Source organism: Eleutherodactylus coqui, chromosome 10 (genome assembly GCF_035609145.1).
Source record: "Eleutherodactylus coqui strain aEleCoq1 chromosome 10, aEleCoq1.hap1, whole genome shotgun sequence".
Taxonomy (NCBI): domain Eukaryota; kingdom Metazoa; phylum Chordata; class Amphibia; order Anura; family Eleutherodactylidae; genus Eleutherodactylus; species Eleutherodactylus coqui.
This window is the reverse complement of record NC_089846.1, coordinates 39,511,180-39,534,568: the sequence shown is the minus strand read 5'-3', so window position 1 is coordinate 39,534,568 and position 23,389 is coordinate 39,511,180. Positions and strand designations below refer to the sequence as shown.

Below are 23,389 nucleotides of genomic sequence, written 5' to 3'. Positions count from 1 at the left end.
CATAGGTTCCCCATTGCTATGCCCACGTGTGCAGCTCCTGATGGCAGTGGCACAGGATTCTATTTCTCATTGCTTCTGTACAGCATTGTGGGCTATCGCTCCGCCACTTTTAAAGAGGGTCGCTGCCTAGCCGTGCCAACCCTCTGCAGTGTGTGCCTGCGGTTCCTCCTCATGGCAGACGCACTTCTAAATAGACATGAGTGTGGCGTGGCATGAGGGCAGCTGAAGGCTGCGCAGGGGCACTTTGGTGTGCGCTGTGGGGGGGAGGGGGGGCGGTTGGTCAGCATGTAAGCCAGGAGAAGTGGCAGCGGAGTGTCATGCAGGCAGTGATTGTGCTTTGTTGTAGCTAGTGTGGTGCTTAGCAAAGGTATGCCATGCTAATGAGGGCTTTTCAGAAGTAAAAGTTGTTGGGAGGGGGGGGGGCCCACTCTTGCCGGTATTGTGGCTTAATAGTGGGACCTGTGAACTTGAGATGCAGCCCAACATGTAGCCCCTCGCCTGCCCTATCCGTCACTGTGTCATTCCCATCACTTTCCTGAATTGCCCAGATTTTCACACATGAAAACCTTAGCGAGCATCGGCGAAATACAAAAATGTTCTGGTCGCCCATTGACTTCAATGGGGTTCGTTGTTCGAAACGAACCCTCGAGCATCACGGGAAGTTCGTTACGAATAACGAACACCCGAACATTTTGGTGTTCGCTCATCTCTAGTAAAAATAAATGCAGTTCTTGATATTGCTAAGTACAGATGTAGCGAATGTTAACTTGACATATAATCTGCTATGCTGTAAATTGCGTGATCGCGATGTACAAGTCATGTTAATCATTGCTACATCTGTATGGTGTCAGTTTCCTGAGAAGAGAAATTGTTCATTTTTAACAATATCTAATTCCACTAATTTTTATGAATTCGACCACAGATATAGGTAGACTTGCCTTCATCTACTGTAAGGATTTAGTTTGTATCTAAATACCATGGCCAAGGTAGAGTGGTTTGTTGGCCCACAATCCATTTACACCCCAAGAACCCGTGTCTCACAAGGCTATCCAGTTACACCCCTGAGTTTGACTGTAAGATGGATATTTTATATCACCATTGAATCTATTGCATATACTACAAAGTTAGGATCACTCATTCCATCTCTTATGAGGTTCAGAACAGTAAAGACAAGTTGGATGACAATTGTTCTGTATGACAATACTTTTTCACTACTGACGAATGATACATTGATTAATTTTCCTTTATCAACTGTACAGAGAGCTGCTAGGACCCTCACAATGACCAAATCAGGTCAGCTGGGCTGTGGTAGGTAGGGGTTGCATGGAGATGTGGACGAGTATGCGCAGTGCTGCTTCCAGCAATTCTATGGAAGGTATGGAAATAGCCAAGCTCACTGTACATATTTATAAATAACTGGGGTAACCCTTAATTATGCATTCATCAGTTCCAGTAATTTTAGTGCTGTTCTTTAACTGCATTCAATAAGGAAGGCCATGGCAATACAACAATAATAGTTGCTCAGTGGTTAGCATTGTTGCCTTTCAGTACTTGGGTCTTGGGTTATAACTAGAGATGAGCGAGCGTACTCGGCCACGCCCCTTTTTCGCCCGATTTTTGAGTACTTCCGTACTCGGGCGAAAAGATTCGGGGGGCGCCGTGGGGGGTTGCAGTGGGGAGTGGGGGGGAAAGGGAGAGAGAGAGGGCTCCCCCCTGTTCCCCGCTGCTACACCCCGCTCTGCCACGGAAGTACTCAAAAAACGCGGTGCTCGATCGAGTAATTACATCTCTAGTTATAACCCAACCAAGGACAACATCTGCATGTTTGCATGTCATCCTGTGTTTGGGTGTTCCCCCATTTCTTCCCATATTTCATAATACATACCAATAAGTCTTTTGAATTCAATGAAATGAACCCTACTCTGTGAGATAGGAATTGTCAGTGGGGACAGGAACTCTTTTTAAACTATTGATGCCATATCCTCATGATAAGTCATCACTAGTAGATCGGTGGGGGTTCGTTGTCTAGGACCCCGTGTTGATCAGCTGTTTGCCAGACCAGCATGCTCTTGCACTGAGCTGATTTCTACTTACAGTTGTGGCCAGGCTTGGTATTGCAGGCAAAGTTTCTATTCCATGATAAGTTGGACTGCAATACCAAACCTGGCAACTGCAGTAAGAACAGAGCTGCCTGCTTCCTGCCGAATTCAGTTCAGTACCTGAGTGAACCAGAACGGCAACCAGATGATTGGCAAGGGATCTGGACAATGAACCAGTCCCCCAATCTACTAGTGATGACTTATCCTGAGGATAGGCTATCAATAGTTTACAACTGGACAACCCCTTTAAAGGGATTGTCCAGCTTTGAACTACTTATGACCTATCCTCAGGATAGGCCATCAATAGTTGAATTGCTGGGGTCTGCCACTTAGGACCCATGCCGATCAGCTGTTCACTGGGCATTTGTCAGTGTATGAAGCTGGAAGCAGATAGTTGTGTTGACTTTGTAGCGGTCTAGGCTGGTATTGCAGCACTGTTCAGTGTAGGTCATCAATAGTTTCTATAGGGCATAACATGAATAGGTGGATGGTTAAACCTGAAAAAAAAGGCTGAAAATGCCTTGGCCGCCTGAGCCCTGCTTCTTTACTAGAATCACAACCACCCATCAAGCCTTCTCACACCTAGGAAGATAAAAAGGAAGCTAACATCACTTGATGGATATCTACTGACTAATCCTACCTCTACTATCTTCAGCTCCAGCAGAGATGATGAATACCAAGAAGAAGCTTTACGCTGATGGTGGAAACCAAAATCCAATTTTCTTTACTTTCATTGTCAATGAATTTCAATATGTAGACTTCTACAGCTATCAAGGATCCCAAAGAGGGATATTGCACTCAGCATGGGGCTTTAAAGGGAATGTATCACCTATATATTTCCACTAATTAGAAACAGATACTATTACATATTCTTTTTTTTTTCTAGTCTAACCTGATCTTGTTTTCTGATGGTAAGTTTTTTCATCATATTTTCTGCACATGATTATGGAGACGGCCATCGTGCCGTAGCTACAGTTAACAGCTTCTAGATATATGCTTTACAGCCACCAATTGGACCAGTTGTATACTGGACTGAGTGTTCTAGGTATGCTCTGTGACCTGTGTAGAGGTCATTGTAAAGAGAGGTGGAGGAGGTGAGCTGTGATCATCACTTATTGTTAATAGTGGATCCTGTGTTATCTACATATAGATGGCACTTTTCATTGTAATCCTGCCTGTGATGATAAGATGAAAGCTGAAAAGTGATTTCTAAAGAGCAGTCTCATTACGCTTAGTGGCCAAAGGGAAAATTGCAAGATTTAGTTTTTTTCTTAGTTTAATAGATACAGTGTCTCCCCGAAAATAAGACAGGGTCTTATATTAATTTTTGCTCCAAAAGATGCCTTAGGGCTGATTTTCAGGGGATGTCTTATTTTGACGACAGTGGGACTACCAGATCTATGTGTGAGTGGCCGGCACTTCCAACCCTTATTGTTGCACACACGAGCGCTCAGACCTTCGCTGTTATTGGAGCTTTTACTGCGTATTATGAGCAGTAAAAACACAGACAAAGCCCTCGGCTGTGACACCGGATCACTTTCTGGTTACAGGAATCATAAATCCTGCTCAGCCAATCAATGCAGCGCTCAAAGAACCAATCACAGCCATCGGTTTGTGAAGGCGAGATTTATGAATCCTGTAACCAGGACGTGATCCTGTGTGGGCAGCCGAGGACTGTGAGAACCGCGCCGAAGCTCCGGAGAGCAGCAGGAAAGACCTAGACTGAGCCTGCTGGGTAAGTGACTCAGCTGACCTGCGTGAAAATCACTGTAAAAATGCAACACTTGTGCTCTTACGGCCCTTTTTCACACACCTAATCCATTTCTATTGACTTTTTTTATGAACTATAACTAGGACTTATTTTCAGGGTAGGGCTTATATATTTAAGCCTCCCCAGAAACCCTGAAAAATCATGACAGGGCTTATTTTCAGGGTAGCTCTTATTTTCCGTGAAACAGGGTAGTAATTTGGAGAAGTAAAAAAATAATCACCACACTGTCTTAAAACATGTTTAACATAAAAAAGTAATTCAAACAATATGTCATTTTCTGATGACGCATTCCACTTAAGGGAAAAATTTAAAGCAAACTTTTTAAACATTTTGATTTTTTTTAAGTTTAATTTTCGATGTCTGGATCTATATTTAAAAAAAAAATCTGAAATCCTGGAGTTCTCACACTGATCCCTAAGCCTAATAATAGTGTTGTAGAGAAAACTTTTCAGCATTCAACTCATTATCATCACAGTCAGGAATACAATGAAAGGTAACACCTGTACATAGATAACACAGGATCTTCCATTCACAATAAATGATGGACCGAGCTCGCCTCCCTCCCCTCACTGCACAATGACCTCTGCACAGGTCACAGAACATGCCTACAACAGTCTTTCAAAGAAATCAATAGGTTAGCTCCTGTCCATTATGTGAATGGCCCATGAGGCTGCTGTAAAGCAAATCTGTAAATGCTGCTGTAAAGAAGTTCTCTGCCGAAAAGGCACGATGGCCACCTCATAGTCATGTACAGACAATAGAATTAAAAAAAATCAAAAATACAAACACTTGGAAACTGTACAATGTTTCACTATCTGGTTTCAATTAGTAAAAATATAGGTGATACATTCCCTTCAATGCAGAATGAAACAAGTTCCATGTGCATCGGCAGACGTATTCCATGAGACAGTGGCCGCTCCACATGTTCCTCCATTCACAATGTTGGTAATATGTATACAGCCAGTTGGAAAGAATTAGCAAATTATCTATAGCTTAATCACTTTTCGACCCAAGACACACTCACATTGTGAATCCTTCCCCTATAATACATAGCAGACACTTGAGATCATTTGAGTTCAGCTTCTACACTCCGATCGAATCTGTGCCAAAGTACAGCTGACAACAATTATAATTATCACAACTACCGAATTCGACTTCACAAAACAAAATTCTTACTTAACACAGTAAGTTGGCAGCTGTGAAATATGGTCCAAATTACCCGACGAAATAATAGGCAGAAGCAAAGAATCAACATACTGTACTGAAAATGGTGCCCTAAAGCAATATGTATGGCCCTATTTACACTAGTATTGTAAATCTTCAGAACTGCCAAGAGAGACTCCAAGTGAAAGCCTCTTGGAAGAAAACCATGTGTTTATTCATGCTGCTAAACCTGGCGATGCTTACACTAGTGGGTCATCATAGTGGAACATACCCTCATGAGGTAAGACATCCCCCCCCCCCCCTTCTCCATCATAACTTCACCACCCACACAGGGGCACCACCCATAGCTGCCACACAACTCCTACATCTTAGCATGAAACATATTCATACAGCAAATAAAAAAGTATCTTCTGTGTTTTGAGACTTTGTATTCTGCAATTATGTTTAGCAGAGATACATTCTTGCAACGACTGATACATCAACAAAGGAGTCGCGTTCATTACTTCTGTAAGATCGGTCTGATTGGTCAGAAATCTGTGTACAAACTTGGCTTGTGAATTGTTTATTTACTATTATTATAGTACTAGCACTATTAGTAGTAGTAGTAGTAATGAAGTGTAAATGTTTCACTGTGCATCATCAGAGCTAATGATTCATCTTCTCTTCTTCATCTTTCACAATCCATCAAGGACTAATTGCAATCCGACTGTTTATATCTATCTGGTTGAAGGGCAAACGCTTCAATGCGATGGAAACCCCAAAACGCTACAAATTGCAACCTCTTTTCTCATCAATGGAAGCTATATGTCGTATTTTCTGCGTAAGGTCCAGGATTTCCCTCCTCACACCTCCTACAGCCGCATTTTCGAAGCAACAGCCCTCTCCGAGCTCTGTGTTTGCCAGTGTACACACGACGCCTGTATGTTTATACTGTAAATAGAATAACAGTCCCATCGCTGTAGTCTACGCACATTCTTTTACTCTCGCATGAAATCCAAGAGAACATCAAAGATGAAGTAATCGTGTTTTGGTTTTACTAATCACCAACATAACAGATCGTCTTTCATCGGGATCTCGTATGAATATCCAGCACACTGCTTAAAGTTCACCGTAGCATCGCTACCGCTAACGTAAGGACAATGACACAACTAATATAGACTTAACCGTCATCGATAATCAGATAGGATCTATTGGAACCTATTGGAATGCTATGGATAGATTGCGATTCATAATGGTGACCTGTATTTGGCTATCTGTCATGAGGCTTACTGAACATACTTGGCTGTGAATGCTCGGCACATGGGGGAGCTCGAGCACATTGCTTACGTCGTTTGTGATAATTGTTACATTCGTGAGACATTTGGTTAATTTTGTGATAAAACATTAAAGGATCGTGAGATCTATGACCGGCTTTTGAGTCTTCACAATGACAAGGGTTCCTTTAAATCTCTATCCACCTGCATTTCCTGAGAGCAGCGTAGTTGCTGCAGAGCTACAAACTACATTACCACACAGGCTGGGGAGACTGCAACCAAAACAGACCCACTGCAAAAGTTCAGCATTCCAGACATTCCCCCAAATTACAGCAAAAGTCTTATCAAATTTCCATTGTTAGAAAGTTGCCCTTGTGTGATGCTTTGTCCTGTACCCCCAGCTAAAGCTTACTGCTGTCTTACAAAACCTTACTTCTGATAAGCAGCTTCCTGCACCTGCTTTTCAGCTCAGATAAAACTTTTCCGCCCTTTCCCTAAAGTACAACACATTACTTCTTCACTCTAGTCAACTAAAAAGGGTCGCCTACAGTATGTAAAGCCTTGGACAAATAGTCATTCGCACTTGCTTTAAGATATTGGTTTAACCTGCTGTTTGTATATGACATCTGTCTGTCACCCCCCCTTAAAAAACGTAGACGCATCAGCGCTCTGCGGTCACTAAGATAGATGCAAACATTGGAGTCATTTTCAATTGCATTACTGCTATATTTACTATACTTCAAATGCAAGGTCATACTGCCAAAGCCTTGCCAGAAATGATCTGGAGAACTTGCTGTTGTGAGCGAGAGGTGCGACTTTTACATACAGTAGCACACATGCGTCAGATATTTGTTTACATGTATCACTGAGATGTCATTCTTAAAGATAGTGACTGTTTTGAAGAAAAAGGGGTGGAGCAAACCTGAAGTAGTATTTGTGCACCTACATGATTACAGTAGGGCTAGGAGGTCAAGAAGGTGAGAAAATACGGAGGTGCTGCCCAACCAGACCAACGCCTTGATGGATGGAAGCACAAAGTTAATGCAAAAAAAAAACTGCTTGCAACTAGTGAAGCAAATCCCTCAAATTAACCCAGGACACCTAACCCTGCTAATCAGCCATAGCTCTTCTGTATACCAACTGATGAAGAGGTCTTGCACCTCAAAACGTGTTTTAATTGCTGGATTTATTTGAATAGATGTGAAGTTGGTCAAGTTTGCTTGACCAACTTCAATCTTGGAAGGTTGCGCTATCCTACCAGCATGTTTGGGGTTTTTTTGCCATTAACTGGTTGTTAAAATAAATGGATACAATTAAGGGATCGCCTGTTGATAGTAAATTTATAAATGATGCTGTAATTCTGAAATGGTGACTGATAGAAGATCTTGGTCATGGGATTTATTTGCATGGCTGTTTAGTGTATGGGATGCTTTAAAAGTATCATATGGATGAAAAAATGTGCTCAATTCTAAAGATACCTTGTTACAATTGTATCCAACTGCATAAACAACAACAACAATAAACAGTAGTAGTAGTAATGCTGATGATAAACAGAAGCAGTGAGAATATTAGCGATCACAGCAGCCTGTGCAAACACTACACTGGCAGTCGTCATTTATAGTAGTGGCCACTTACCTGCAATAACTGCTGGGGACCTCTGCCCTCCCTCGGCTCTGAGCCAAACTTGTAAGGTGAAGGTGTCCCCTGGCAACTCATTACCAGCCTTCAGGCGCAGCTGATCCCCATGCCCAGTGAAATACAGAGCTCTCCCGGGGGGCATGAACTCAGCAGCACCTTCATGCCCCTCTGGCTGATGATGATGATGGTGATGATGATGACGATGGTGATGTATTCTCAGGTGTTCAATGCTAGTGAGGGACCGGCGGCCTCGGGCAAGGCTGGTAGCGCAGGAGCCCTCCTGCACGCTGCGCAAACTGCGGCTCTTTCGCACTGTCCTCCGTGCCCGCTGGGATCGCTCCTCCATGCCACACTGAGAGGCACTTGCCAAGGCTGCATAGAGGAGCCCAAGAGGCAACAGTAAAGTCCAGAGCAGCATCTCCCCCCCTGCACCCCACTCTCTTCTCCCGATCTGCCAGCTTTGGGCACTTGTGCAGGATCTGGGGGGGATCACCAAACAAGGTGTCCTGATCTCCTCATCCAGTAGATTCCACTATCAGTTTATTATCTTTTGCACATAGAATTAAGGAGAACCCCCCACAATGAGATGCTGAATCCTCCCCCCTTGAAAAAGGATGCTTCAGCTGAACATTTTTTGCCTTCTTTATAAGCTTTAAGCCCACACTGTCCCCTTAGCCCCCTCCTCTCTCCTCCTTACAAAATGAAAGAGAAGCCCCCTCCTAGGATGAGTAAACAAGAATATGCTAATCTACTCCAGGGTGCTCCACCTTCCCATTCCCCACTGAATGATTCCTATTAAACTGCAAGGATCATGTCTGATGATCAATGAGGATCCAGTGCAGGCTGATGAGGAGGATGATGATGATGATGATGATGATGATGAGGACTTGTCTTCTTCCTCTGCTTCTCACACATCACATCCATTCAGGTAGCAGAGATGTGAGCAGGCAGTGTCCCCTCTTTTCCTGCTGCCTCCCCACTTTCCATGCTCATCCCTGTCCACAGCACACATTCCTGCTTCTTCTGCTCCCCCCTCCTTCTCCTGGCTGGGAGGAAAAGCTACTACTACTGCTGGAGGAGATGTGTGCACACTCCTCATGCCCTCTCACAGAGTCCTGAAACTTGATTCTTTTCTGCAAATAACATTCTTTATCCTTCCTTCCCCCTTTACTTTTTTTAGGTTCTTTAAACTTCCATGAACCCCCCCCCACCCCCTCCCCTCCCTGACTTTACCCCTCTTCTTCCAGTTCACTTGTAGTAGGCAGAGTTTTGCATCAAAGGGTCCCCATAGGATGAAGAAAGTGATTACCTTAGTCCAAATAGCTGCTGGCTGGAGCAGATCAGGGCTCAGGCTGATTTTAGGGACTTGGTTGAGTTAAATATTTTATTTCATGTTGTGGCAGAAAATGCAAAAAAAAAAAGTAATGGTGCTAAAAATAATAAAAATATCACCCCCAGATTGTTGAAGAAGTGTTCTGCCTGTGCCTCTCCTATGTTAGCAGCACAGGTAATAATCTCCCCTGCTTGCTGTTTTGTAGATCTGTTTTTTTTTCCTAGAGTGGGACGTTTTTTTTTTTCTCCCTTTTTTAACTCATGCTGGTTTTCTATTTTCACTCATAAAGTGATCTCTGCAGCTCCCCCTAATGGCCAAACATAGCATTGACTGTTCGGATTCATAGCCTTATCAAGTGGAATCAGTAAACTTTTCAGGACTTACTAAATAAGGGTTTATTTGCACAAACGATTTTTCCCTCCGATTTTTGATCAGTAAATGAATGAAATTGGACGGAAATAAAGCCTATTATTTTCAATGATTATAGTCACATGTGAGATTGTTTAATTAGACAAGCGGTCAGATCAAAAAAAGAACAGCATTTCCTATTTTGGAGCCATCCCTGGACAACAAATTGCCCATGCAAGTCTATGGCTGCATTTAAAATATCGGATTGCACTTCGATGTTGCAAGTGTGATCTGCTTTTATCGTATGTAACCATGGTAACCTTAAAGGTGTTTTCTAGGTAGTGGCGACTGTCAGTGCCAGGCTACACCGAGGTTGGAGCGGAAGTCACAGCTCCAACCTCTCTGTAGTGGCCAGCTCTTATAGTGGCAGGCTCACCTCTCATTGAAAGCAATGGAAGCCGTGTTTGTAAATGTAGGCTGGGATTCCATTGATTTCTATAAGAGCTGCAGCTACAATTATAATCACTGACCGCTACACAGGGGTCAGAGCAGCAGGTTTGGTGTATACACACTCCCAGTTGGCACTAAACCTAAATACATCCCATTAACCCCTTGAAGACGCAGCTATTTTGGACTTTGAGAACCTGGTAATTTTTTTCCCACTTTTTGCACTCCAAGAACAAGAGCAATAACTTTTTTTTTAGTTTTTCCAAATGACTAGCCTTATGACGGCTTGTTCTATGGCATGACAATTAATTTTTGTAATGGCTCCAGTTTGGGGTAAGTAAAATGTATTGAAGCATTTTTATTTTGAGGAGAGAAAGGAATAAATAAATAAATTTAAAAATCACGATTTTGCACAAATGAATCACTTTAAAAGGTTCTGGCCATATTTAAGAGCCGTTTTTTTAATTTTCTGTCCACAAAGCTATGCAAGGCCTGTTTTTAACCAGGAAAACTGTAGTTTTCATTAGTACATAGAATATCTTTATCACTTTTTAATCAGTTTTTCGGGATTAGCTCAAAAATTAACTTTTAGCTTTAGATTTTATGCGGTTCACTGTAAGGAATAAATAATGCCTTCGCTTTGTGGAATGGGTCATTCTGGTTGCGGTGAAACTAATTACATATACTTTTTTGAAAATATATTTTTTATGAGATAGATATATGTATTAATGGACCTCCTTAGCCTTCCAAGGCAGACTGCTGAAATCAGCATGAAATGCAGTGTTGCCGGTGGCAAAATAAAAAAGTTATAGCTCTTGGAATTTGCTGATGAAAAAAATGGCTTTGTCCTGATTGTCAAGATTCCGGCCAATAAAATCCGGCCTTTCTGTTCCTCTTAGATGGCAACAGCACTTGAACTAGTCGTGTGCAATGATGAGTCGCGCATTCAAACATAGTATTTAGCTGCAGCTTGTTTGATTGTGCACCGCCTGTTCAACGGAGCGATTCTTTTTCCGAGTAACTGACTACTGGGACGGAAAGATTCGGGGGGCGCCGAGGGTGAGCGGGGGGTTGCAGAGGGGAGTGGGGGGGGGAGAGCCCCCCCCCTGTTCCCCACTGCTACCCCCCCGCTCCACTACGCCGCCCCCCCGGCGCCCCCCGAATCTTTTCGTCCGAGTAGTCAGTTACTCGGAAAAAGTGGTGCTCGAGTGCAAAAACACCCGAACCGAGTACGTTCGCTCATCTCTACTCAGGATCCCTTTTCCATAATCACGCTATTCGCAGTATACTTTGAATACTGTTGTATGAAAACCCCCTACAAGGTTGACAGTGCATGAAATACTGGCCCAACTAGTCTAGCTTTGCTCATTTGATTTTATGCTGCACCCCGGGATCACAGGTTTGACTTCACTGATCAGTGAGGCTCCAATCGTGAAAGGGCAGCTGCCTCTAATAGGTTGGCCATTCAATATAAAAATCTGTGAACGCATTCTTCATTCATTGATACATAGTAACATATCATGTAAGGCTGAGACATGTCCTTCAGCTTATTATCCTGCAATGTTGAGCCAGAGAAAGGCAAAAAAAAACAAATAAGGTAAAACACAGTTTTCCTCATTTTAGGCAAAAAAAAAATCCTTGCCAACTCCAAATCTGGAATTCAGCATAATTCCCGGATCACAGACCCTGAAGGAATCAGTGATATAACACGTAAGATTATTACACTCCAGAAAGGCTTCCAGGCCCCTCTTATACTCTTTTAGTGAGTTCGCCATCACCACATCCTGAGGCAGAGAGTTCCATAATCCCACTGCTTTTACAATAAAGAACCCCCTTCTATGGCGCTGTAGAAACCATCTTTCCTCTAGGCATAGAGGATGTCCGCTTGTTAGTGACAGTCCTGGGCATAAATAGATGATGGGAGAGACCTCTGTATTGTCCCCTGACAATAGTTATTGGGTCGCCTCTCAGCTGTCTTTTTTTCTAAACTAAATAATCCCAATTTTGATAACCTCTCTGGGTATTGTAGTCCGCCAATTCTATTTATTACTTTAGTTGCCCACCTTTGTACCCGCTCAAGGTCTGATATGTCCTTCTTGAGTCCTGGTGCCCCAAACCGTACACAATATTCCATGTGTGGTCTGACCAGTGACTTGTAAAGAGGAATAACAATGTTCTAGCCATGTGCCCCTAGACCTCTATTGACACACCCCATGATCCTATTTGCCTTGGCAGCAGCTGCCTGACACTGGTTGCTCTGGTTAAGTTTACAGTTAACTAAAATCCCCAAGTCCTTCTCCATGTCAATGTTACCCAGTGGTTTCCCATTTAGTGTGTAATGGGGACATGTATTTCCCTGCCCATGTGCAGAACCTTACATTTATCATTGTTAAATCTCATTTGCCATTTTTCTGCCCCATTGTACCCAGATCCATTTGAAACCGTGTACTGTCTTCTCTCGTGTTAATTACCTTACATAGTTTTGTATCATCTGCAAGTATTGATGCCCTATCCTTAAGATAGGCCATTATTGTTGGAGTCCCAAAAAACCCTTTAACACAGAAAGTATTGTTCTAAATTGTATAACTTTTGATTACAAAAAATAATCTTTAATTACTTAATTCGTACCACCCCTGTGTAAGACTCTATGCACATCTGTGCCGGACACTCCTAAAATTCCAGGCAAAATACAGTAGAGCAGCTTGCTCAACTACTTCATCTGGGAAAATTCCAGGCGACATGCTGGAAGTCGGATAGACCTCATTGTAGTCAATGGAGCTTGTCCCTCGCCGTCCATGAGCCAGATCCGACACTTCCAAGTTTCCTGTTGTTCTGCTCCGGAGATGCTCCATACAATGGAAAAAGTTAACACTGGTGTGAAGCCAGCCTACAAAAATATATAGCAACAGGTGAAGGAAAAATCCATTTGATTATCAATGTACAAATGTTACAAGTCAATCCAATTTCATTGGGCAAGAAACTTTATTAAATAGCTACATGTTGCGAGATTGTATCAGTAAGGTATTTAATACAATTCAACCAACAAGGTTGGATTAGGTTGTATATCTTGCCATTTGAGCTGTTTTTTCTTCATCTGTTGCCAAATGCCATCACCTGTGGGGAGTCCAAGGTAAGACTTTCATTGGACACAAGCAAAGACTTGTAGCTCTGAACTTCCGTGATTCCCACAAGATCACCAATGTAATCAAAAACACACAAAGTGGAATTGTACTCCAATCTAGCACAACCTGACCAGGTGAGAGCTTACTTGGGCACTACAACGTGCAGCCACTATCTACTACATCTAGATAGTGGCTGTGTATTCCTACCTTCCTATTTTTTCCGGAGCATGGTACGGGGACCTTAACCCTTTCCAATCCACTGTCTGACATCTAAAGACATTCTGATTGAAGGCTGTACAGCTCCGATGTCAGAAGACTTCTGGCAGGGTATTCTTACTGTAGATTACTGGCCACTCTGTTGTCGGGGGCTTCTCCTGCATGTCACATACCACAGTACTGACTCTAGCCAGCAGATGGCACCATTATATAATGGCAGAAAGAGAAAGCCCCCTAGGAAACCCTGAATCCAAAATTGGATTGCAAAGTGTTAAGTGTCATAAAAAGAAATATATCCTAAGTAAGCTGATATGGTACAACACTAGACTGATGAACAGTGATGCCACTATAACATGACTGTCACTATTACATACAGGACTGTGCAAAAGTTTTAGGTGTTGAAAAAATGCTGCAAAGTAAGAATGCTTTCAGAAATAGAAGTGTCAATTGTATTTTGCTAATTGACAAAAATAAACTAAGTGAATGAACCAAAAAAATCTAAATAAAATCAATATTTGGTGTGAGCACCCTTTGCCTACAAAACAGCATCAATTCCTCTAGGTACAACTGTTTAAGGAATTCAGCAGGAAGGTTGTTTGAGAACTAAGCACAGATCTGTAGATGTAGAGTTTTTCAAATCTTTCCGTGTCTTCATGTAATCCCAGACAGACTGGATGATGTTGGTATTGGGCCTGTGGAATCATATCATCACTTCCAGGAGTCTTTGTTCTACATTACACTGAAGATACGGTAGTTCTAAATGACATTGGCAGTATATTTTGGGTCGTTGTCTTGCTGCAGAATAAGCTTTGGAGCCAATCAGATGCCTCCCTGGTGGTATTGAATGATGGATAAGTATCTGCCAGTATTTCTCAGCATTGAGGACACCATTAATCTTGATAAAATTCCTCAACTCCGTTTACTGAAATACAGCCCCAAACTTTCAAGAAACCTGTCCCATGCTTAACTGCTGCCTGCAGACACACATTATTGTATCTCTCTCCACCATGCTTCACTGCTGCCTGCAGACACTCATTACAGTATTGCTCTCCACCATGCTTCACTGCTGCCTGCAGACACTCATTATTGTACCTCTCTCCACCATGCTGCACTGCTGACTGCATAAACTCATTATTGTACCGCTCTCCACCATGCTTCACTGCTGCTTGCAGACACTTACGATTGCACAGCTCTCCACCGTACTTCACCACTGCCTGCAGACACTCATTGTATTGCACACAAACATCAGCTATTAGAAGTCTAGTACACAGTAACTAGAGATGAGCGAGCATACTCGTCCGAGCTTGATGCTCGTTCGAGTATTAGGGTGCTCGAGATGCTCGTTACTCGAGACGAGCACCACGCGGTACTCGTCTCAATTAAACGAGCACTGACCATTGAATTCAATGGAGCCGGCAATACAGCCGGCTCCATTGAAAGCAATGGGCTGCCGGAGATCTCGGGATGAATTTTCGGGAAGCGCTTAAAAATATAAGCCCTTACCTGAAAATCATCCTAAAATGTGTAAAAATAAAGAAATAAAAATATGTCAGCATAAAGATCGTTCTCCTCTGCCATAGCTGTGACAGCTGTGGCAGAGAAGAATGATGTTAGCCCATTGAATTCAATGGAGCCGGCAATATAGCCGGCTCCATTGAAAGCAATGTGCTGCGGGCGATCGCAGGATGAATTGTCGGGAAGGGGTTAAATATATAAGGCCTTCCCTGCAATTCATCCTGAAATGTGTAAAAATAAAAAAAATATATATACTCACCTTTCCGCTGCAGCCGGAGTTCAGCTGAAGCCGCCGGCAGTTCTCCTGAACGGCTTCTCTATACTATTCAGCAGCCGGGACTTTAAAATCCCCGCCTGCTGAATGACCTGCCTCTAATTGGTCACAGCCTGACCAATCAGAGGCAGGTCTCACTCACACACCCTTTCATGAATTCATGAATGGGTGAGTGAGTGCTGCCTCTCATTGGCTCAGTGCAGGGACCATTCTGAGGAGGAGAACAATCTTTATGCTCACAGTGCGGGGGGGGGGGGGGGCTCTTGCCGCTATTGTGGCTTAATAGTGGGACCTGGGAACTTGAGATGCAGCCCAACATGTAGCCCCTCGCCTGCCCTGTCCGTTTCTGTGTCGTTCCCATCACTTTTGTGAATTTCCCAGATTTTCACAAATGAAAACCTTAGCGAGCATCGGCGATATACAAAAATGCTCGAGTCGCCCATTGACCTTAATGGGGTTCGTTACTCGAAACGAACCCTCGAGCATCGCGGGAAGTTCGACTCGAGTAACGAGCACTCGAGCATTTTGGTGCTCGCTCATCTCTAACAGTAACCTATCAATATTCATCTCTCAAGTTTTTGTTAGTCGGCCTTGCAGGATTGGCTGTCTGTCCAACTTTCTACAACTTGTTCCTTCCAAGGTTTAGGGATCAACATAAGTTCTACCTCATCACCTTTTTTGCAACCTGACCACCTGGTTCCTAAAGAGTTGACAGGTCCAACTGGAATGCATTGAACCAAGCTGCATTATTAAATCATTATTATATGAACATCCTTGAACCATTAAATAGTGGTGCATAAGCAATACCAACTTGCTACTGATCCACTTCGGACGAGCTCATCTGGTTCTACAAACTAGACTCTAAGCATTTTAAATCATTTTCTCATTTTTTTAAAGCCTATCTGTAATAGGCTATACCCTTAGAGTGAGAGTCCGTTTGCTACCTAACGACCTCATTGTTGGATTAAACACCTGGGTATCCAGTCTCATAATGGAAGGTCATTAGAGATGAGCGAGCACCACAATGCTTGGGTGCTCGTTATTCGAGACAAAATTTTCGCGATGCTCGAGGGTTCGTTTCGAGTAACGAACCCCATTGAAGTCAATGGGCGACTCGAGCATTTTTGTATATCGCCGATGCTCGCTAAGGTTTTCATTTGTGCAAATCTGGGAAATTCAAGAAAGTGATGGGAACGACACAGCAACGGATAGGGCAGGCAAGGGGCTACATGTTGGGCTGCATCTCAAGTTCCCAGGTCCCACTATTAAGCCACAATAGCGGCAAGAGTGGCCCCCCCCCCAACAATTTTTACTTCTGAAAAACCCTCATTAGCAAGGCATACCTTAGCTAAGCACCACACTACCTCCAACAAAGCACAATCACTGCCTGCATGACACTCCACTGCCACTTCTCCTGGGTTACATGCTGCCCAACCCCCCTGCACGACCCAGTGTCCACAGCGCACACCAAAGTGTCCCTGTGCAGCCTTCAGCTGCCCTCATGCCACACGCTGGCCTCATAGCCACACCACCCTCATGTCTATTTATAAGTGCGTCTGCCATGAGGAGGAACCGCAGGCACACACTGCAGAGGGTTGGCATGGCCAGGCAGCGACCCTCTTTAAAAGGGGCGGGGCGATAGCCCATAATGCTGTACAGAAGCAATGAGAAATCCAATCCTGTGCCACCTCCATCAAGAGCTGCAAGCGTGGCCATAGCAATGGGGAACCCATGTGCCACACACTATTCATTCTGTCAATGTGTCTGCATGCCCCAGTCAGACCGGGGTTTTTTATAAATAGTCACAGGCAGATACAACTCCACAATGGGAATTCCGTGTGCACCCACAGCATGGGTGGCTCCCTGGAACCCACCGACTGTACATAAATGTATCCCATTGCAGTGCCCAGCACAGCTGAGGTAACGTCCGATTAAATGCAGGTGGTCTTCGGCCCACACTGCATGCCCCAGTCTGACCGGGGTTTTTAATACATAGGCACTGGCAGGTACAAATCCCTAATGTGAAGTCCCTGTGGACACACAGCATGGGTGGCTCCCTGAAACTGACCGGTGGTACATAAATATATCCCATTGCATTGCCCATCACAGCTGAGGTAACGTCAGGTTTAATGCAGGTGGGCTTTAGCCCACACTGCATGCCCCAATCAGACTGGGGTTCTTTAGAAGTGGACACATGGAGTTACAACTCCGTGTGGACCGACAGCATGGGTGGGTCCCAGGAAGCCACCGGCGGTACATAAATATATCCCATTGCATTGCCCATCACAGCTGAGGTAACGTCAGGTTTAATGCAGGTGGGCTTCGGCCCACACTGCATGCCCCAGTCAGACTGGGGTTCATTAGAAGTGGACACATGGAGTTACAACTCCGTGTGGACTGACAGCATGGGTGGGTCCCAGGAAGCCACCGGCGGTACATAAATATATCCCATTGCAGTGTCCATCACAGCTGAGGTAACGTCAGGTTTAATGCAGGTGGGCTTCGGCCCACACTGCATGCCTCGGTCAGACTGGGGTTCTTTAGAAGTGGACACATAGAGTTACAACTCCGTGTGGACCGACAGCATGGGTGGCTCCCTGGAACCCACCGGCGGTACATAAATATATCCCATTACAGTGCCCAGCACAGTTGAGGTAACGTCAGCTTTAATGCAGGTGGGCTAAAAATTACTAGGATTACACTGTAGGCGAGGGCCCAAAAAATTGGTGTACCAACAGTACTAATGTACCTCAGAAAAATTGGCCATGCCCAACCAAGAGGGCAGGTGAATCCCATTAATCGCTTTGGTTAATGTGGCTTAATTTGTAACTAGGCCTGTAGGCAGCCCAGTTAAAATGAAAATTGGTTCAGGTGCAAGTTTCAACGCTTTATTGAATTGAGAATTGAAATGTATAAACATTGTTTACAAAAGTTATATGACTGAGCCTTGCGGGCCTAAAAAAAATTGCCCGTTCTGCGTGATTACGTGAGGTTTCAGGTGGAGGAGCAGGATGAATATAATACACAGATTGATGAAGCTAAAAGTCCCCGTTTTTGATGGTGATAGAGAACGATGCTTCCATCCGCGGGTGCAGCCTACGTATTGTTTAGGTATTGCTGCTGTCCGCTGGTGGAGAAGAGAACTCTGGGGAAATCCAGGCTTTGTTCATCTTTATGAGTGTAAGCCTGTCGGCACTGTCGGTTGACAGGCGGGTACGCTTATCTGTGATGATTCCCCCAGCCACACTAAACACCCTCTCTGACAAGACGCTAGCCGCAGGACAAGCAAGCACCTCCAGGGCATACAGCGCGAGTTCAGGCCACGTGTCCAACTTCGACACCCAGTAGTTGTAGGGGGCAGAGGCGTCACGGAAGACGGTCGTGCGATCGGCTACGTACTCCCTCACCATCCTTTTACAGTGCTCCCGCCGACTCAGCCTTGACTGGGGAGCGGTGACACAGTCTTGCTGGGGAGCCAGAAAGCTGTCAAAGGCCTTGGACAGTGTTCCCCTTCCTGTGCTGTACATGCTGCCTGATCTCCGCGCCTCCCCTGCTACCTGGCCTTCGGAACTGCGCCTTCTGCCACTAGCGCTGTCGGATGGGAATTTTACCATCAGTTTGTCCGCCAGGGTCCTGTGGTATAGCATCACTCTCGAACCCCTTTCCTCTTCGGGTATGAGAGTGGAAAGGTTCTCCTTATACCGTGGGTCGAGCAGTGTGTACACCCAGTAATCCGTAGTGGCCAGAATGCGTGTAAAGCGAGGGTCACGAGAAAGGCATCCTAACATGAAGTCAGCCATGTGTGCCAGGGTACCTGTACGCAACACATGGCTGTCCTCACTCGGAAGATCACTTTCAGGATCCTCCTCCTCCTCAGTCCATACACGCTGAAAGGATGACAGGCAAGCAGCATGGGTACCCTCAGCAGTGGGCCAAGCTGTCTCTTCCCCCTCCTCCTAATGCTCCTCCCCCTCCTCCTCCTCCTCCTCAACGCGCTGAGATATAGACATGAGGGTGCTCTGACTATCCAGCGACATACTGTCTTCCCCCGCCTCCGTTTCCGAGCGCAAAGCGTCTGCCTTTATGCTTTGCAGGGAACTTCTCAAGAGGTATAGCAGAGGAATGGTGACGCTAATGATTGCAGCATCGCCACTCACCATCTGGGTAGACTCCTCAAAGTTTACAAGGACCTGGCATATGTCTGCCAACCAGGCCCACTCTTCTGTAAAGAATTGAGGAGGCTGACTCCCACTACGCCGCCCATGTTGGAGTTGGTATTCCACTATAGCTCTACGCTGTTCATAGAGCCTGGCCAACATGTGGAACGTAGAGTTCCACCGTGTGGGCACGTCGCACAGCAGTCGGTGCACTAGCAGATTAAACCGATGTTGCAGGGTGCGCAGGGTGGCAGCGTCCGGCTTGGACTTGCGGAAATGTGCGCTTTGCCAGCGCACCTTTCCGAGCAGGTCTGACAAGCGTGCGTAGCTTTTCAGAAAGCGCTAAACGACCAAATTAAAGACGTGGGCCAGGCATGGCACGTGCGTGAGGCTGCCAAGCTACAGAGCCGCCACCAGGTTACGGCCGTTGTCACACACGACCATGCCCGGTTGGAAGCTCAGCGGCGAAAGCTATCGGTCGGTCTGCTCTGTCAGACCCTGCAGCAGTTCTTGGGCCATGTGCCTCTTCTCTCCTAAGCTGAGTAGTTTCAGCACGGCCTGCTGATGCTTGGCCACCGCTGTGCTGCCACACCGCGCGACACCGACTGCTGGCGACGTGCTACTGCTGACACATCTTGATTGCGAGACAGAGGTTGCGTAGGAGGAGGAGGAGGAGGGTGGTTTAGTGGAGGAAGCATACACCGCCGCAGATACCAGCACCGAGCTGGGGCCCGCAATTCTGGGGGTGGGTAGGACATGAGCTGTCCCAGAGTCTGACTCAGTCCCAGCCTCCACTAAATTCACCCAATGCGCCGTCAGGGAGATATAGTGGCCCTGGCCGCCCGTGCTTGTCCACGTGTCCGTTGTTAAGTGGACCTTTCCAGTAACCGCGTTGGTGAGGGCGCGTACAATGTTGCGGGAGACGTGGTCGTGCAGGGCTGGGACGGCACATCGGGAAAAGTAGTGGCGACTGGGAACCGAGTAGCGCAGGGCCGCCGCCGCCATCATGTTTTTGAAAGCCTCCGTTTCTACAAGCCTATACGGCAGCATCTCCAGGCTGATTAATTTGGCTATGTGCACGTTTAACGCTTGAGCGTGCGGGTGCGTGGCTGCGTACTTGCGCTTGTGCTCAAACACTTGCGCTAGCGACGGCTGGACGGTGCGCTGAGAGACATTGCTGGATGGGGCCGAGGACAGCGGAGGTGAGGGTGTGGGTGCAGGCCGGGAGACGGTCGTGCCTGTGTCTTGAGAGGGGGGTTGGATCTCAGTGGCAGGTTGGGGCACAGGGGGAGAGACAGTGGTGCAAACCGGAGGCAGTGAACGGCCTTCGTCCCACCTTGTGGGGTGCTTGGCCATCATATGCCTGCGCATGCTGGTGGTGGTGAGGCTGGTTGTGGTGGCTCCACAGCTGATCTTGGCGCGACAAACCTTGCACACCACAGTTCGTCGGTCGTCTGCACTCTCAGTGAAAAACTGCCACACCTTTTAGCACCTCGTCCTCTGCAGGGTGGCATGGCGCGAGGGGGCGCTTTGGGAAACAGTTGGTGGATTATTTGGTCTGCCCCTGCCTCTACCCCTGGCCACCACACTGCCTCTTCCAACCTGCCCTGCTGCTGCACTTGCCTCCCCCTCTGAAGACCTGTCCTCAGTAGGCTTAGCAAGCCAGGTGGGGTCAGTCACCTCATCGTCCTGCTGCTCTTCCTCCGAATTCTCTGTGCGCTCCTCCCTCGGACTTACTGCAATTACTACTACCTGAGTGATAGACAACTGTATCTCATCGTCGTCGTCCTCCTCACCCACTGAAAGCTCTTGAGACAGTTGCCGGAAGTCCCCAGCCTCATCCCCCGGACCCCGGGAACTTTCCAAAGGTTGGGCATCGGTCACGACAAACTCCTTTGGTGGGAGAGGAACCATTGCTGCCCATTCTGGGCAGGGGCCCGAGAGCAGTTCCTGGGAGTCTGCCTGCTCCTCAGAATGTGTCATTGTAATGGAGTAAGGAGGCTGGGAGGAAGGAGGAGCAGCAGCCAGAGGATTCAGAGTTGCAGCAGTGGACGGCGTAGAACTCTGGGTGGTCGATAGATTGCACTTTCTGCCATCCACGACAGGACCTGCTCACATTGCTCATTTTTTAATAAAGGTCTACCTCGTGGACCCATTAATTGTGAGATTAATCTGGGGACGCCAGAAATGTGCCTCTCTCCTAATCCCGCAGCAGTCGGCTGCGATACACCTGGATCAGGAGCTCGGCCTGTGCCCACACCCTGACTTGGGCCTCTGCGTCCTCGCCCGAGTCCACGTCCTCTAGGCCTACCCCTACCCCTCAGCATGCTGTATTATCAGTAGTGCAGAAACAGAACGCTGTAATTAAATGTGCTGCTTATTGGCCTGTGGTTGGAGGCTGACTTCGCTTACGGAACGCACAGCAGAGCCAGGAAAGAATTTTGCGCAAGCCTGTAGTGAGACGTAGGTGCGTATGACTGAGTTAGTGGAATTCACAGCGCAGAAGCAGTCAAGTGTCCAAAGGCCACTAGTAGGCCTTAAGTATTTTGCTTCTATTTTTTTAAAGGCTGAGCTGAGACAGCAGACAGATACTGTAGGCAGCGTATATATGTATACTGTTTCCCTCTGGACGGGATGACGGCGGTGATGTAACAGGCAACGCAGAGCCAGGAAACAATTTTGCGCAAGCCTGCTGTAACACTTAGCTGCGTATTAATTAGGACTACTACCCCCAGCAGAGACGCAGTACACTCAAGACTGTCACAGGCAGCCCAAAGATAGTATTTTTCCCAAATTTGTTTGAAAAAGCCCACTGCCTATATAGACAGTATATCTCTTTCACCTTTCCCACTGTCCCTGCCTCACCACTACTCGCCCTATACTATGTAAAATTACTGCAGACTGTTTCCCTCTGGACGGGATGACGGCGGTGATGTAACGGGCAACGCAGATCCAGGAAACAATTTTGCGCAAGCCTGCTGTAACACTTAGCTGCGTATTAATTAGGACTACTACCCCCAGCAGAGACGCAGTACACTCAAGACGGTCACAGGCAGCCCAAAGATAGTATTTTTCCCAAATTTGTTTGAAAAAGCCCACTGCCTATATAGACAGTATATCTCTTTCACCTTTCCCACTGTCCCTGCCTCACCACTACTGGCCCTATACTATGTAAAATTACTGCAGACTGAGGACGCAATGCTCTGCACGCCCGATATACAAAAAAAAATAAAAATGTGCAACACTGCTCACAGCAGCCTTAACAGTACTGCACACGGTCAGATGTGGCCCTAAGAAGGACCGTTGGGGTTCTTCAAGCCTAAAATAACTCCTAACGCTCTCCCTATAGCAGCAGCAGCATCAGCAGCACTGTCCCTGATCTATGTCAGAATGCATCTGTGGCGAGCCGCGGGAGGGGCCGATTTTTATACTCGGGTGACACCTGATCTCCCCAGCCACTCACTGCAGGGGGGTGGTATAGGGCTGGAACATCACAGGAGGAAGTTGTAATGCCCTCCCTGTCTTTCTATTGGCCAGAAAAGCGCGCTAATGTCTCAGAGATGAAAGTGAAAGTAACTCGAACATCGCGTGGTGCTCATCTCGAGTAACGAGCATCTCGAACACCCTAATACTCGAACGAGCATCAAGCTCGGACGAGTACGTTCGCTCATCTCTAAAGGTCACATAAGGGAATTCCCGACATCGATAGGGACCCTGTGATTTCCATCTAGCTGAGCCGGGTGTTTGTTGATGTGTTTGCCTAGTCTTTTTTTTTGGTCCTCTGTCCTAGGACTTTTTAATGATTTAATAATAAAGAAATTGGTTTTAGGGTTCTCTTCTGTGAAAGAATTTAAATTTCAAGTTCCCTCTGCCTCTGTGAATAGGAATATACATTCTGGGCCACTACACTTGAACCTCACATCTTGAAACCCCAGTCTGCTTTTGCAACACCCCAGAGAAGTGCTATAGCTTTTTTATTTTCCATGGACGGAGCTCTCTGAGGGCTTTATTTTTTGCGAGACGAGCTGTAGTTTTTAATGGTATCATTTTGG

The 23,389-nt window shown here is 45.9% G+C and overlaps 1 protein-coding gene across 1 annotated transcript in view; it reads right to left on the bottom strand.

Annotated features, from left to right (window-relative positions):
- The window catches only part of PAPPA (pappalysin 1), a 326,123-nt gene extending 317,780 nt beyond the window's left edge, over positions 1-8,343 (bottom strand). Inside the window, exon 1 of the mRNA XM_066580837.1 lies at positions 7,923-8,343. Coding sequence (XP_066436934.1) covers positions 7,923-8,343 — 421 coding nt within the window. The remainder of the gene's footprint in view (positions 1-7,922) is intronic.
- Between the last annotated feature and the right edge of the window lie 15,046 nt (positions 8,344-23,389).